This window comes from Podarcis filfolensis, assembly GCF_964270895.1.
Source record: "Podarcis filfolensis genome assembly, chromosome: 8".
Taxonomy (NCBI): Eukaryota; Metazoa; Chordata; class Lepidosauria; order Squamata; family Lacertidae; genus Podarcis; species Podarcis filfolensis.
Genome location: NC_139611.1, coordinates 12708601 through 12725647, shown reverse-complemented (window position 1 = coordinate 12725647; position 17047 = coordinate 12708601). Strand labels below are relative to the sequence as shown.

At 50.0% G+C, this 17047-nt stretch overlaps 1 protein-coding gene across 1 annotated transcript in view; it reads right to left on the bottom strand.

Moving 5' to 3' along the window:
• Window positions 1–17047, bottom strand: part of UBR4 (ubiquitin protein ligase E3 component n-recognin 4) — a 139148-nt gene that overhangs the window by 16229 nt on the left and 105872 nt on the right. The window contains exons 82-94 of the mRNA XM_083628333.1: window positions 16613–16740; window positions 15258–15387; window positions 14135–14292; window positions 13310–13419; window positions 12480–12621; window positions 11652–11733; window positions 11331–11504; window positions 10533–10654; window positions 9476–9673; window positions 9055–9135; window positions 3376–3463; window positions 2195–2322; window positions 153–260 (exon numbers count right to left, since the gene is read on the bottom strand). Coding sequence (XP_083484459.1) covers window positions 153–260; window positions 2195–2322; window positions 3376–3463; window positions 9055–9135; window positions 9476–9673; window positions 10533–10654; window positions 11331–11504; window positions 11652–11733; window positions 12480–12621; window positions 13310–13419; window positions 14135–14292; window positions 15258–15387; window positions 16613–16740 — 1649 coding nt within the window. The remainder of the gene's footprint in view (window positions 1–152; window positions 261–2194; window positions 2323–3375; window positions 3464–9054; window positions 9136–9475; window positions 9674–10532; window positions 10655–11330; window positions 11505–11651; window positions 11734–12479; window positions 12622–13309; window positions 13420–14134; window positions 14293–15257; window positions 15388–16612; window positions 16741–17047) is intronic.

Here is a 17047-nt window from a genome sequence, read left to right as displayed (position 1 = left end):
ACACACAGGTAAGGGAGGGCAGCGTGGCTGAACAATTACGGAAACCGCTCTTGATGTGGCCAGGGAGTGGGAAGGCGGCTCCGGGAACAGAGAGGGAGCCCAGCCACCCCGTATTTCCCCCCATCTCCCGATGGCAGGAGGCTCTGCCTTACCAGGTTGAGGGTCCCCAGCATGACGTTGAGAGTGTTCATCTCCAGCTTCACCAGCTGCTGGCGGTTAACCTTCACTTTGACACAGTAGCTGAAGAGTTTCAGCAGCACCTGTGTGGAGGGGGAGACGTGAGAAGTTGCCTCCACAAATTTTAGGACCAGGGTCAACGCCAATGCGGGACCCGCTCCTCACTTTGTGCCCCCCTGGCTCGCTCGCATATCTTGGGTGCTCTGGGTTCTCCCTGTTGGGAGCCTTGGAGATCAGGCACTGGCTCCCTGCACCACCTTCTGGTCAAGGGGAGGAACTGCAGGCAATGCCAGCCAAGGCAAAGTCGTGCCTCTCATCATCACTGTCCCGGCTCGTGGCATCAGATGATGATGATGATGATTTGAATTTATATACCGTCCTATACCCGGGGGTCTCAGGGCAGTTCACAGAATAAAATCAAGATATAAAACCACAAAACACCTAATAAAAATAAAAACAACCACCCATTTGCCACCCCCCCAACACCACAAAAACATTTTAAAAGGGCATAGGATGTAAATCGACTGCGACCAAAGGCCTGGTTAAAAAGGAACATTTTGCCTGGCACCTAAAGGTGTATAATGAAGGTGCCAGGCAAACTTCCCTGGGGAGAGCATTCTGCAGATGGGGAGCCACTGCAGAGAAGGCCCCGTTCTCGTGTTGCCACCCTCCGGACCTCTCAAGGAGGCACAGGAAGGAGGGCCTCAGAAGATGATCTCAGGTAGGTTCATATGGAAGGAGGTATTGTGGTGCTGAGCTGTTTAAAGATTTTATAGGTCAAAATGCGGGGGGAGGGGAGGCTGATGCTTAAGTTCTCAAGGCAGCCCCAGGGGTGGATGTAGGCAAGATTCTTGCATTGCAGGGAATTGGACCAGATGACCCTTGGGTCCGTTCCAACACTACAGTTCTATGTGAAGACATAGGAAGCTGCCTTATACAGAGTCAGGCCACTGGCCCATCTAGCTCAGTGCTGTGTCTAGACTGGCAGCAGTTCCACAGGGTTTCAGGCAGGGAGCTCCTCCCTGGAGATGCTGCTGGGAAGTTCTGAATGCAAAAGAGGGGCTCGGCCACTGAGCTGTTTTCACAACAACCCTGTGGGGATAGGTGAAGCCAAGAGATGGGGACCAGCTCCAGGTCACCCCAATGAACTTCATGACTGACACAGGGTCCCAAACTCTGGTGTCCCAAATCACAGTCCAACAAACACGCTAACCACTAGAGCACTGGCTCTAATGAACGACAGGCAGGTAGCAGGTCAGATGGCTGGTGTTTCTTCTTGTTTTTTTATGCTGTGAACTGCCTTGAGATCTATGGATGAAGGGAGGTGTGCAATTGTTATGAAGAAGTAAATAATAAAGAAAATTGGGGGGAGTGCTAGTGGCATTTGCCTCCTAGGTGGTCATAAGGAAAGGGTTAAAATGAGTGTGATGTGATTGGCCAGTGGAAACTGATAGGAGGAGTTAGGGTTAGAGTTGGAGTGTGTGAAAGTCAGTTGAGAGTTGGGAGTTGAAGAAGGAAGAGAGAGGATATAAGTCCGTGGGTTGGTCGAGCTGTGTGGTGAAAGAGTGAGAGGAACTGTTAGGTGGAGTCAGATAGTAAATTGGGATAATCAGTTTGAAGTTGTTAGGAACGAAGAGGACAGTTAAGGAACTAAGATTAAGAAACTGCCAAGAAAAATTAACTGAAACCATAAGCTTGTTCATGCCTATAAAATAAACTTGATTATTTGTTAATGTTAACAACTGGCACAGGGTCAATAGACCGTCAAACATCCTGGGGCCCTGTGTGATCACCACAGCGCTCTTGTGAGCAAAAGAATACAAGGACCCAAGAAGAGCCTGCTGAATCAGGCCAATTGCCCATCTGGTCCAGCGCCCTGTTCTCACCATGGCCGAACAGATGACCGTGAGAAAGCTTGTTGAATGGTTCTCCCATTCAGTCCTTTGTTGATGAACCTGAAAAGGGGCACAGACACACACAGAAAGAGGGAGCGATGGGGGGGGGGGGCGAGACTCACCGTCAGGAGGTGTCGGCCTTGCTTGAAATCCTTGATGCCGGTCAAGCGGTTCAGCATGCAGCCCAGCCCCCCGCACTGTGCCATCACGCCCGCCATTTTGTACACTTCTTCCTCATCCTCCTCTTCATCTGTGGAAAAGAAAGAGGCTGACAGGAGAGAGGCAATGGCATCAACAAAGCTGGGAGGAAGCACACGCCAGCCACTGCAGGGGGAGGACTAAAAGGGGGGCAGCGCCAGGCCACGTTTTCTCCCTTCCACCAAAGAGCAGCTAAACAGGTGGGGGGAAACCCTTTGGAGGTGGCTGAGCTGCAACTCCCATCATCCCTGGCCAGGGATGCTTGCCAGGACTGATGCAAATTAAGATCATGAGGCTTGCTGGATAAGGTCCAATGGGGACCACCTAGCCCAGAATCCTGTTTTCACAATGGCCGGCCAGATGTCCATTATGGGAAACCCGCAAGCGGGACCTGAGTACAAGAGCAATTCTCTCCTCCTGCGGTTTCCAGCAACTGGTATTTGAAAGCAAAGCCCTCACAGTGCCTAGAAGCCACTGACAGACTAATCCTCCCGTGAATTTGCCCCATCCCCTTCTAAAGCTATCCAAGTTGGTGGCCCATCACTGTCTCCTGTGGAAGTGAGTTCCATAGTTTAACCAGGCACTAAATGAAGATGCACTTTCTTTTGTCCAACCTAAATCTTCCACCATTCAGCTTCACTAGGTGAGTTTGGAGTTCAGGAACATTGGGGGGAGGGGAGAAGGTTCCCCAAACCTTAAGTCAATGGATCTTCTGCGCAGGTAATTCCCTCCCAGGGAGGGGTGGCTGATGCACAGATTGGTTATCACTCAATTCCCCCAAAGGTTCGCTGCATTCTATTCAATCTAAGTCCTGCTCAGAGTAGATCCATTGAGGCTAACAGACATGACTTAACATATAGTTCCACCCATGTCAATGGATCTGGTCTGAGTAGAACTTAGCAGGATGCAACCCAGGGTTGTTGAGACCAGTGTCAGGTCAGAGGTGTTCAAAGCAGTTGGACTGCAAAAGTGACTTTCTCCAAGGGAGGCAACCTCAGCCCCACAGAGCTCCCACTGCCAGTAGGTCTTTGGCCAAACTGCTGTGACCCCACAGCTGAAGACTTCCGGGTCGTCCCTTCCAACGAGGGAGAAGCAAGCGCCGTACCTGTAGTGGAGTCCAGCGACTCAATGAACTCTTCCGTCGCGTCGCCCAGTAAGCCTCGCATGCGGTAAATGATCCTCATGGGCTCGCCCTGCAGAGACAGAAGCCAGAAAGAACCACAGTGGAGTCTTTGCCGACCCCCAGAGCAGCCTTAAATGGACAGCCCCTTTTAACCAGGGCTGAGCTAACCCCACAGGAAAAGGCAGTGGGTGGGGGGTCTGTCAGTAGCATCAGGATAGTCAAGGTTCTGGGCTACACTCTGAAGAGTCTCCAAAGGGAGCCGGCAGCCAGCTGTGAGCCTCCCTAATGCAGACCTTTTTAGGGTCTCTGCCAGGAGGCGCCTACAATTTTATTATGTACATGCCTTAGGGAGCTCTTTGATCCAGCAGTCCTCTGAATAAATAAATGCAGAGAAACAAAAGTGCAGTTCCTTCCCCTCTTCCTGATCACTCTTGGTGAGGGGAAAGGGGCACGGTGGAAAAGCAGGATTATGACCCACTCCGCAATGAAACAAGATGCGGGGCGGCAGCAGGGTTAATTCATGCCTAGGGAAGCCGGAGTCGACTTGCCTCTTTACAGCCTCAGCCCAATCCCTGGCATATCTAGTTAGCTAGAGAGAGCTGCAGAGGCAGAGCAAGCAAGAGAAATGCTTCCTTGGAGAGTTGCTGCCAGTCAGGGTAGACAGTACTCATCTTGACGGGTCAAAGGCCTGACTCCCAAGAAACAGATTTACAATTGTACCTTGGTTTTCAAGCAGCTTAGTTCCCGAAGGTTTTGGCTCCTGAACGCTGCAAACCCGGAAGTGAGTGTTCTGATTTGCGAACTATCCTTGGAAGCCGAACGTCTGACGGGGCTTCTGATTGGCTGCAGGAGCTTCCTGCAGCCAATCAGAAGCCGCTCCTGGGTTTCCGAACGTTTTGGAAGTCAAACAAACTTCCAGAACGGATTCCGTTCGACTTCCAAGGTACGACTGTATTTCATAAAATGGATGTACCACTTGCTTGCAAAAAGCAAAACGAAACTCAAAGCAATTTACAAGCAGACCCAAACAATGAAATTATCAGTAAAAGCAGTTACTGTAAACCGTCACAAAATAATTAACAATAAGCTAAAAGCTACATTAGAATGCATGTCAACATTCTTCATGCCCGAGTGTTTGCCCAAGCAAAAATATTTTTGGCTGGCACTGGAAAGGGCACAGTGAAGGCACCTGGGTGGCATCAACAGGCAGGGAGTTCCTAAGGTGTAGGTACCATCATGTTGGAAGAATAAAAGGAGCTTCCCATGTACAGGTGTAGCTTTTCAGCAGCTGCCCTGGAAGTCCCTGCCGAAACCAGCCTTTAACTCAACCATATTTTGCCCTTAAAACCAGTATCTATATAACATTCGGGATATATGCTTGGGAACAGGGAGACTGGAATAAAATATACGGAATGAGAAGATATGTTAATTTGATTGGCTTTTCTTTTTTTTAAATAGACGCAAATCTCCCTCGCTGACGTGAAGAGGATGGAAGGGGGGGGGTGAGAGAGAGAGGAAGAGAGAGTGACAGTTTAATAAGCTTTTAAGTTGAACAGGGTATTAGGAGAGTGGCTAAGCAGAGAAGGGACTCGTTACAACTTTCCCTGTGGGGAGGAAGCTTGTTTCGTGCCAGAAGCCTTGGCTGTTTGTTTGTCTCCCTCTCTCTCCCTTTCTGAACTTTAATGCTGTTTTAAGTTTGAATACAGAGCAGGGAAGAAAGGGAAGGGGGGTGTATATTTGGGATCCCAGCTTTGGGAGAAGGAGGCCTTATTTGGGGTGGGGGGGGATACTGGGGGGTGCAGAGAGGGAGAGAAGAGGACCTGTCAAGAAGTCTGCAGCTAAGCCTAATGTGGAATAAGCAGCGCTTAATGTCAGAGAAGATTCCGGAAAGCGCCGGGGAAAACCCTCGGGGGAAGATCGGCTCAAAGGCCGTGCCAGAGACCCGCAATTAGCACCGCGGGGGGCTCTGGTAAAATGGCAGACGAACAAAGGGAAAGCGGGTGAAAGAGAGACAAGGGAAACAAATGCAGCCCCGAGGTTAGCTCCTTGTGAGCCTGTCTATTTCCTAGGGAACCAGAGAAGGAGCTGCAGGAGGAGGAAAGCGGGGGGGGGGGGGGGGGGAGAGAGGCGGAGGCCGTCACAAAGGGGAAGAAGATGAAAGCTGCTCAGGCGCTGACAGCAACGCTGACAAAAACTCTCCCCGGCCTTTTCAGCAGGGCAGCCGGGAATCCTGGGAAGCCACGCAGGCAGAGACGCAACAGGCGACGGTCACGCACAGCCTGGAAAAGGGATCTGGAGCGGGGCTGGCTCCCAAGCCTTCGTTGCATGAATGACTGGCTGTTTGATTTCTACACCGGTTAATAAATTAAAAAATGATCTCCGAGCAACCTACGAAAATCCCGAAGCCACAACAGACAGTGCAACCGAAATATTACGCAAATGCACAGTTACATATGGAAACGTTGCCATTAATCCGAACTTTTACTAAAATGTAGGTCCGTATAGTTAAAGCCATGGTTTTCCCAGTAGTGGTTTATGGAAGTGAGAGCTGGACCATAAAGAAGGCTGATTGCCAAAGAATTGATGCTTTTGAATTATGGTGCTGGAGGAGACTCTTGAGAGTCCCATGGACTGCAAGAAGATCAAACCTCTCCATTCTGAAGGAAATCAGCCCTGAATGCTCACTGGAAGGACAGATCCTGAAGCTGAGACTCCAATACTTTGGCCACCTCATGAGAAGAGAAGACTCCCTGGAAAAGACCCTGATGTTGGGAAAGATGGAGGGAACAAGGAGAAGGGAACGACAGAGGACAAGGTGGTTGGACAGTGTTCTCGAAGCTACCAACATGAGTTTGACCAAACTGCGGGAGGCAGTGGTAGACAGGAGTGCCTGGCGTGCTCTGGTCCATGGGGTCACGAAGAGTCGGACACTACTAAACGACTAAACAACAACAACATAAATCAATACCAATTCATTTTCCTTTCAAGACAGCTTCCAGGTTCTCACCCAGGGTCCAAACTCTCAGACTCTCCGAGAGCCTTGCTAGGATGGTTGCATATTTATTAATGAGGGACTGACTGCATTTATGGCGCGCCTTTTTCTCCAAGGAGTGCATGCTTCTCCCCCTCTTATCCATTAATCCCCACAGCAACCCTGTGAGGTGGGTTAGACCCAGAGAAGGCAGTGCCTGGCTCCCAAAGGTCACACCCACTGAACTTCATGGCCAAGCAGGGATTCGAACCCTGGTCTCTCCCAGGCCCTGGGCCGATATTCTAACCACTACACCACTGGCTCCCATATCACAGCTAGGAACCCTTAGATCCAAGGTGCATTTGGGGGGGAGGGAAGAGGAGAGAAAAACAAAGACACTGAGGTCCGGACACTGAGGTCCAGCATCGAGGGCCTTCTGGCGGTTCCCTCCCTGCGAGAAGCCAAGTTACAGGGAACCAGGCAGAGGGCCTTCTCAGTAGTGGCACCCGCCCTGTGTGACGCCCTCCCACCAGATGTCAAAGAGAACAACAACTACCAGACTTTTAGAAGACATCTGAAGGCAGCCCTGTTTAGGGAAGCTTTTAATGTTTGATGTATCACAGTATTTTAATATTCTTTTGGAAGCCCAGCCAGATGGGCGGGGTATAAATAAATTTATTATTATTATTATTATTATTATTATTATTATTATTATTATTATTAAAGAGGGTCTCTGTACACACTTTGGTATAGTTTTCACCTGCACCAAGACACAAATAAAATTTCTTACTCTCGCACCTCCAAGCGACGGCAAGCTCCACTCTGCTTGCTGGGTGGCCAAATGCTTTAAGGTGCTAAGCGCTCGGGAGAGGCCCAGAGAATAGGGCTGTCATACCTCTGGGTTTTCCTGCACACATCCAGGAATCGGAAAGCAAAATGGTGTGTGGGCCCATCTTTGCTGAATCGGCAAAATGTCCAGGGAAAGTAGGGAGATTTTATTTATTTTTTAAAAAAATTATTAAAAAATCAAATAAAAGCCCTAAAATGAATTTTTTTGGGGGAGAGCTCAACAACTTTGTACAGATATTCACTTTGGGGAATATGGCAACCCTACCAGACAAGCTAATTTTACATTATGAGGCACTGAATATATTAATTAAATGAAATGCATTTTTAAAACGAAGCTCCCGGAGCCACGTCTTTAACGGACCCTCGTCTCTGTTCGGCCTCTGAGTAAGGATCAGGTTTGTTTTCTTCTCACGGCAACTTTCAGGACAAGCCTTAAACATGCTTGCGGGATTTCAAGAGCCGGTTACCAGCATTGCTGAAAGCCGTATTCTTAAAACACAGAATTACAGCATTTCTCCATTATCTACTGACTTGGGGGGGACATCGCAGCTTAAATTTTGGCACGTGGCGAGGACCAGGGGGTGGGGTGTCACCAAAGACTCAATAGCCAAATACATGAAACCAACAGGGTGAAAGCAAGTTCTCAGTGACTTTTCTGCATCCAGCATAATTTTACTTTGAAAAGGTCATCGACTTTCCCCCAACAAACAAATCAGTTGCCATTTTGCCAATGGAAGGGGCATATTAATGCATTAATTTGTAATAATGACCGGGCGGGGGGGGGGGCGGATACACAAATACACGAAGTGGAACTTGACAAAAGGCCCCGTAAGGAAGAGAGAATGAAAGGCTGGAGAGAGGGAAATGCTAAGAGCAATCTGTGAAATATTCATCACACACACACACACACACACACACACGGTGAAAAACCTAGACTCATATTAAATTCTGAAATGCAGGTCTCTCTATTCAGGAACTGTCAGTCTGTTGGAAACACAGGGCCATTCGGATCCATGCATCTGAATGCATTAATCTCCCAACTGCTTCTCGACAAACATGAGATTCTTTTGAACTCGGATGACAAGGCAGGGGTATTTTAACATATTCATTCCTAGAGGCTTTCTGGAGGATAATACCCAAAGTTTGGCACTGATAGTCAAAGCAAAGACATCAAATGCTTGATTTCCACCCCAACCCCCAACTCCCCTTTTGCAGGGGGAGGGAATCAAGTTTCCTTCCCTTCAAAAATGTCCTGAGCGTTTTGCATTTCTGCAAGCATATATATATAAACCCACGGCCCTTTTCCGTCTCGATGCATCACCGTTCTCATATACTACATAAAGAAGTTCCATCGCTTCGTCATTTCATGCTGCAATTCTGACCTGGCTGGTTGTAAAGAGGAATGAGGCCTGCTCAGCAGGCTCAAGATAATGGAGAACCAGGGGTGGTGAGAAGAGTTAAATAATAATTCTGGGTGACACAGTGGCCCAGGGGCTGTACACACTGGCCTAAAGCAGAGAGGGAAGGAGATTAGCAGGCAAACACACAGATTTCACGACCCATTCCTCAAGGAGAGAGAGAGAGAGAGAGAGAGAGAGAGAGAGAGAGAGAGAGAGAGAAGACCCTTGAGAAGGGGGCCCCAGCAAAAGGATCCCTGAACACATGGAACAAGCAAAGCCTTTGGGGCTGTTGACAGAGGTTGGAGCTTTGTATCCCAAGTCACTATTTTTCAGAGGCAACGAACAACTTGCAGCCAGAAGAGGTTGTAAGACACAATAAAAGCCCCACAGGATTGTGCATTTTGTGTGTGTGTGTGTGTGTGTGTGTGTGGAGAGCCGTACCTCATTGGTTGGGCACCAGACTTTCTTGTACACCTCGGCCACTGGGAGGTCAAGGCTGATGATCTTGTTGTTCACCAAGAGCTGAAAGAAAGAAAACAGGAAACAGCAGCTCACTCATGGGTAAAATGCATACTAGTGGTCCTTCCATCACTCCTTTTGAAGTGTGCTTGTGCCTAGACATCTGGAACATTTGAGGGCCCATTGCTCAGCGGAAGAACACATGCTTTGGATGCAGAAGGTCCCGGATCAAAACTGGCAACTCCAGTTTAAAAAGGATCAGTGGACACACAAAGTGGGGAGTGTCAGGTCCAAGAGTTGAATGAGGCCTTTCAGCTCTTTTCTTATGCGGCCCTCAGAGCTCCCTGGCAACATCTGGAGGGCTCCTCATCTGTGCTCTGCCCCCCTCCGCAACGATCCTCACCTCCATCCCACTGTCGTCCTCCAGCAGAGCCACCAAGTCGCAGTCCTGGCAGATCTTGTTCTTGATGTCCCTCATCAGGGGCCCAATGCCCGGCTCGTTGCTGCTGTAGGGGTTGCCAGGCATCCGCCCCTGGAGGAAGTCTTCCTGCTGTGGGTCCTTCTCCAGAGTGACAAAGAACTCCGTCACCTCGTTCTCCTCCTGAAACAATGGCAATGGGTGGGAAATGAGCCCGTGTCTCCCGCCCTGAAACTTGGCTGGTCCCTTCTGCACAGCTGGCAGTGGACAAAATGCGAAGTAGGGCAAGGGATAGCATGGCCCAAACTCTGTGCCTAAAGGAAGGGTCTAAGTATTGAAAACCACAGGAGAGGCTGTCCGTTGTATCTCTGTTTGACCTACCATTCTGGTCCTGCCTCAGCACAGTTCCTGTGGAGTGCATTGGGTGGGAATTGATCATTCTATAGGTGCAGTAGTGGGCTACAGGGCAGAATTACTCTTGGAGCTGGCTGCCTGTTGCATCTTTGCACGAGACATTGCCTTTTAGACATTTTCCAAAAATAAAGCCTCCTATTTATATTGGGGGGCAGGGAATTTAAGTTTCCACTGCAGGAATATTGTGCATCAGCTCTCTGGAGTTAGGGAAACACATAACTGTCAAACTTTCAGATTTGAAAATAAGGGATCAGCAGCCTCACCTGTCCTGGGGAGAGTCTACGGGATATCTAACAATCCAGGACAGCAGCGGGAAGCAGCGGGAAATGGCGCTGGAATAAGGGAATTTCCCGCAAAAAAGGGGAAGGTTGACAGCTATGGAAACAGACTATCCTGGCTACCATACGCAAATCTACATTTCTAGAAACTGTATCATTGTCCATTGCAGTTGTGCCAATATCGCTATTGTGTGTTTCGCTACTGTGGCAGCGGGAGGCTCCCAGCCACATCCATGCGCCACCCAAAAAATGTAGGGTAGATGTCTGCGTAGCTGAGGGAGGCACCCCTGGGATTTTGGCTGGGTCCAGCTGTCCCTCCTTAGCGACTAGAAACAGGTCAGCTCCCCTACCGGATAGATAATGCTGCAGAGCCTCTCAAAAATGAAGACGGGTGTCCGGTAGTCAACGAGGCTGTAACGCTTGGCCGTTTCAATGCACACTGCCATGAAGGCCTTCGTTTCAGATTCTGTGCCTGCAGAGAAAAGCGATGGAGTCAAGTCTCACGGGGGCTTCCTGAATCATCTCCTTAGTGTAAATCCATGCACTGTTAATCTTGAGGCTGAATTACTGCAATGGGCTGGGTGTGGGGCTGCTCTTGGTTCAGAAGCTCCAGTTGGTGCAGAATGCGGCAGCCAGACTGCTGATTGGGAATCTGGCTGACAGCATGAAACACCCTTGTTAAATCATCTGCACTGGCTGTTCATCCAGATCAGGGTCCTTGTATTAATTTACAAAGCCCTGAACCCTTATATCCCACCTCAGTCACTGAGATTATTTGCAGGAGCATCGCTGGCCGTTCCCTGAGTTGGCAAGGCTCACGTCATAGCAACAAGAACAGAGCCTTTAGGGTCCATCAGCCCTGTCCTGTGGAATGCTCTGCCACTGGAGATTCAGCTTCTGTGCTGACCTTTAAACATCTGCTGAAAACTTTTGTATTGCACCAGGTCTATGAAGGCAATGCAGAATACCTCTTTACATGGTTTCTGATTTTTCAGCTTTTATGCACAATTGTTTTAAAACCCTCTGATGTTTTTCATGAATATGCACAAATATTTTTATAAAACCAAAACGAAACGAAAAACACAACCCAAAAAGCCTCTGGTCCCAGGAGTTTCGCAAGCTCCCCACCCCACCGGCGCTCTCCCCACCTGTTGTCATGTCCTCCAGCATCTCCAGCAGCATGTCCTGGGTCTCGTCGATCAGCTTGGTCCGCTGCACCACCAACTTCCTCAGGCACAGGTAGCCGTTCAGCACGGTCCCCACCAGGCGGCTCTTGAAGTGTCGTTTGATGGACTCGACTTCCACAAAGGAGGAAAGGAGGCCTGGGGGAGCAAGGAATTAAGGCTCAGTTTACAAAGTGGGGACGCCGAGAAGAGAGAGAGAGAGAGTGGGACAAAAGTCCAGCACACACAGAAATGGCACGTCAAGTCAAGAAAGGAGGTGATGGGAGGAGAAGCAACAAACATCACCTGTGATGCTCTTCAAAGCGTATCCCTGCTGCAGGTCAGTGCTGAGCGTGGCCTCCTCCAGGGCGAGAAGACGGGCAATTTCCTAAAAAGCAGAGAAGCGCAAGTTATGAAGGTACCATGTTGGGGGGGTATCATTCCTACTATTGACACTGGCTTATTAATCACTTTTTAAACCACTATTGCAAGGCGATTCACATATAAAATGATGAGAAACAACAAAGACTTAAACGACAAGAAGTGGACACTCATAGTAAAAGACCCGTTTATTGATTCAGCTGGGAAAGCCTGTCAGAACAAAAATGTATTCTATTATTTCTGGAAAGGGCAAATAGATTTTGGGGGGGGGGGGTGTTGTCTCTCGGCAGGGATGATGTTCCACAGAACAGGAGCAGCCACACTAAAAGCCCTGCTCCGAATTACGACACTGTGGGCTTCTGAGATCTTTGGAACTTGCAGGAGAAACTCTCCTACAGACTGCAAGGATCCGATGGATGTATAAGAGATAAGGTGATCTCTTAAGGAACTGGTCCTGAGCTACAGAGGGCCTTAAATGAACTTGGCCCAGAAGCAGATTGGCAGCCAGCACAAATCCTGAAAGCAAGGTGTTAGATGCTGATGGTAAGTTTTGTCACTGGAGGGAGGAAGGGAAGGGAACTGACACAGGTCACTTGTGTAACAGAGCACAGCTTAGATCAGGAAGTGCCAAATGCCCCGTTCAAACCCCACACCTGTCGTGAATGCCCTGGGCAGATGCAAACTGCTTTCCCTCCCACCTCTCAGTTCTCAGACTTCTTGGCAACAAGCTCCAGCTAGAAAACTTTTCTTTACCTTTGTAATGAGGTTTCCAACGTAAGGCAGGACCCCCCTGGCCGCCAGGTAGACCTTCCAGCGGGCAGGCTTGATGAGTTTCTGGTAGAGTGCCAGGTACTCTGCTGCACATTCCCCAGCCATGCTCAACTCATCCAGGTAACTAAGAGAAAGGGAGAAAACACTGGCGAGTCAGAAATAGAAAAAAGAGAACGGACTTCTTTGCAAACAGAGAAGCAAAATACTGATACAAGAGTGAGTAGAAATTATTTAACCAGCAGTGGGGAGAGCCTTTCACCTGCAGGGCTTCTCAAGTCCTTAGAGCATGAGACTCTTAATCTCAGCATTGTGGGTTCAAACCCTGCCTTGGGTGAAATATTCCTGCATGGCAAGGGGTTGGACTAGATGGCCCTCATGGCCCCTTCCAACTCTACAATTCTATAATCCTATAGTCCCCCAAGTGGGACGCGGGTGGTGCTCTGGGTTAAACCACAGAGCCTAGGGCTTGCCGATCGGAAGGTCGGCGGTTCGAATCCCCGCAACGGGGTGAGCTCCCGTTGCTAGGTCCCTGCTCCTGCCAGCCTAGCAGTTTGAAAGCAGTTCGAAAGTGCAAGTAGCTAAATAGGTACCGCTCTGGCAGGAAGGTAAATGGCATTTCCATGCGCTGCTCTGGTTCGCCAGAAGTGGCTTAGTCATGCTAGCCACCTGACCTGGAAGCTGTACGCCGGCTCCCTCGGCCAATAAAGTGAGATGAGCGCCGCAACCCCAGAGTTGTCTGCAACTGGACCTAATGGTCACAGGTCCCTTTACCTTTACGGTCCCCCAAGAAGAGGGAGCTTGCAGCACTGTACCTGGTGAGCAGGTCGAGGACTTGCTGCTTCCGGCTGGGGATGGTGGCCAGAGCTTCGACGATGGTGCAGGCGGCCTGCCGGGCTGCCTGGGTTGCAGGCGTGAACAAGACCTACCGGGGAGAGGAAAATTGGGGCATTAGTGAGACTCATCTCATGCAGGGTTGAGACATCTGGCTGCAATGACCCACATTTGGCCCCAGAGCCCGAGGTAACCCCACCCCAGTGTACATGGAAGACCTGTAAAAAACATTTGGGTTTCTCTATTTTAAGAGTGTATACCCTACATTTATAAGATTGTATACCCTACGCGGGTGGCGCTGTGGTCTAAACCACTGAGCCTAGGGCTTGCCGATCAGAAGGCTGGCAGTTCGAACCCCCACAACAGGGTGAGCTCCCGTTGCTCGGTCCCTGCTTCTGCCAACCTAGCAGTTCGAAAGCACGCCAAAGTGCAAGTAGATAAATAGGTACCGCTCCAGCGGGAAGGTAAACAGCGTTTCCGTGCGCTGCTCTGGTTCGCCAGAAGCGGCTTAGTCCTGCTGGCCACATGACCCGGAAGCTGTACGCCGGCTTCCTCAGCCAGTAAAGCGAGATGAGCGCCGCAACCCCAGAGTCGGTCACGACTGGACCTAATGGTCAGGGGTCCCTTTACCTTTACCCTACATTTCACTACCTAGGTCTGAAGGCAGCTTACGACGACCCAAGATACCCATGAGATAAAAAGCCTGCATCCATTGCAGAGGAATGTCACGCCATTCCCGAGGGACAGATGCGAAACAGCTCTAATCAGATGGCGAAAGCTAGAGCCTCTGGGGAGGGTCTCCATACCTGCCGCAGCCAATTGTTGTGTCCCAGCTTGAGATCCAGGGGGCAGGTCCTCTTCCCCCGCCTGCTCATGAACTGCTTCCACTTCCAGGTGTACTTTTCCGTCAGGTAAAGGTGGCGAAGCTCCGTCCTGCTGGGCGACTTTCCATTGGTGTCGAGGCCTAAAGCGAGGGCGAGGATTCGAGCGGAGGTTAGCGGAGGTGTCCCCTAACCAGGTACCAAGAGCTACTTCTGTTGCTCAGGGGCAGGGCAAGAACTTCACTTTCCCAAGGGCTGGGTACTTTCCACGGGGATGGCCTCTCAAGTTCATAAATGCAGCGCGAGGGTGTAGGAACCGATCTCAAACTGAAGTTCCGTTGTGAAGGAAATTAGTCTGGATTAAGCAGCAACAGGTGCAGGAGGTGTGGGGAACTTTATGGCCCTTCAGTTGTTGCTGAACTGCAACACCCATCATCCCTGGCCACAGGCCATGCTTTCTGGGGCTGATGGGAGTTGTAGTTTGGTAACATCTGGAGGGCCAAATGCTCCCAACGTCTAAGGAGCAGAACAAGTTGTTGGGACTTCCCATCCCACCTTTAGGTGCAGGCATGGGATTGTTACGTGTCACATATCTGTTTACATTCCAGCACAGTTTGCTGGCGTAAGCGGAAATTCCGCTGTATTGCTTTTGCTTTGACTCTCCCTCCGAGGAGACGGCGTGTTTCTTTGTCCTGATTTATGTTTAGTAAATCCGTAGCTCATAGTATGTATTCACAAGCCTCAGCCTTTTCTGTTGTGCAGTTTACACTGCTAAGTATAGTGTGCCCAAGTGTGGGATGCTTGGGTCACTAATTTATGTCGGAGCCAGAGGTCGATGGATCTTCGGAGCGGCACGGCTGGAAGGAGACGATCCAGCTGGGGGCTAGCCAGCTGGCTTTCGACCCCCGGATGCTGACACAAATATGTCCATAAAAGGGCAGCAACCAAGGTGAGGGGCCTAAAAGTAGTGGGCTTTCTGCATCAGTAGGGGGGGGTCCACCTAGATGACCTTGGACCTCCTTTCCAATGACCTCTCTCTCTCTTGTTCTCTCTCTCGCTCTCTCTCTCACTCACACACACACTTACTTCTGCAGGGCACAATACATACCTCTGGCAGGGAGGCATTTCTTCCAAGCCTCGTACGAAGCTTTGGGGTCCCTCTTGAGCCAGAGTTGGGCCTGAGCATGGATTTCATTGCTGTAGGGCTTGACGGTGGTCAAGGAGTCCACAGGGGTGTCCTAAAGAAGAACAAGGAAAGGCTGTGACAGCCTGAAGCAGAACCAGTCACCTACAGGCCAGATATTCAGAGAACTTCTTGCATTTAAAGTGGGGTCATCCCCATGTAAAGACTTTGCACCAGTGTGTTGATACAGATGCTTTCATCACAAAAGCTCCGTGTTTCGCATGCAGAAGGTCGCGGGTTCCACCCCTGGCATCTCCAGGTGGGGCTAGAACAGACCCTGCCTGAAACCCTAGAGCAGCTTTTCTCAACCTATGGTCCCCAGATGAACTACAACTCCCATCACCCCTAGCTAGCAAGACCAGAGCTCAGGGGTGATGGGAGTTGTAGTCCAACAACATCCGGGGACCCACAGGTTGAGAACCGCTGCGCTAGAGAGACACTGCCAGCCATCGTAGATTTTACTAAGCTAGACAGACCAATGGCCTGACTCTGTGTAAGGCTGTTTCCTACGGAGCGGTGCCTGAAGCACAGGATAATTAAATTACTAATGGGTTTTAGCAACTGCTTCATACGTACATGCAGTGCAGAACCAAAGTGAAATTTGGCCAGATTTTATATTTTGGTGTTATGCCATGTCCGTCTATCTTGCCCAGTACCAGCTGGGTGGGGGGGGGGAGCATCCCATTTTATCCTCGCAACAACCCTGTGAGGTAGGCTAGGTTGTGAGAAGCAGCGACTGGGCCGAGGCCCCCCAGTGAACCTCATGTGGCCAAGTGGGGGGATTTAAACCCGGATCTCCCAGGTTCTACTCTGACACTCTATCAATACACCACACTAGTTCTCTGGAAATTCTAGGGACCAAACCCTAGAAAGCATGTGCTCTTCCGCTAAGCTACAGGAAGATTTCCTTCTGAGTCCTTTTTAAAGAAGCATATACCCCACCCTATTGCAAAAACAAACAACTCCTACCCACCCAATAATCAAATTGGCTTACAGAATAAAATGGAGCAAATAATATAGAAAACACACACCAAAATCAACAAACACAGCGATTCATAAAAGATGTGCTCAAAACGCACCTTGGAGTCTTCTGGCTCCCCCATTCTGCCACCCCTACATGCTCCCATACATCCAAAATCAGAAAATATGTACAAAAGTTTTCCCCAAGAGTCTCCCCAAGGCACATTCTGCCTAGGAGGATTTGCTCAAGTGGAAACAGGATTCCAGCGATGAACCAGACGGCTCAAGAGTCCCAAAAAGGGCTGCAGGGGGAAGGCTACCTTGTTCTTCTTGCTGGTTGGAGCCGGGGGCTTGATCAGCTTCTGCAGGATGCGCAGGCACATGAGAGTGATGTTCTCCACCACCACCGGCGTCTTGATGTTCACGGCCATCAGGAAGAGACTGAGAGCTGGAGGGGGAGCCAAGCGGGAGGGGGAGAAGCAAAGACATCACAGAAGGCAGGAAGGCAAGGAAACAGACACATTCTCGAATGCCCAGCAGCTATGGGGTAAACCATGGGTTGACAAACTGAGGCCTGGGGCCCGGAAGAAGGGCCAGACTGCCCAGGTAATGCAATCAGTGACTATTACAGTGGTACCTCAGGTTAAGTACTTAATTCGTTCCGGAGGTCCGTACTTAACCTGAAACTGTTCTTAACCTGAAGCACCACTTTAGCTAATGGGGCCTCCTGCTGCTGCCGCACTGCCAGAGCACGA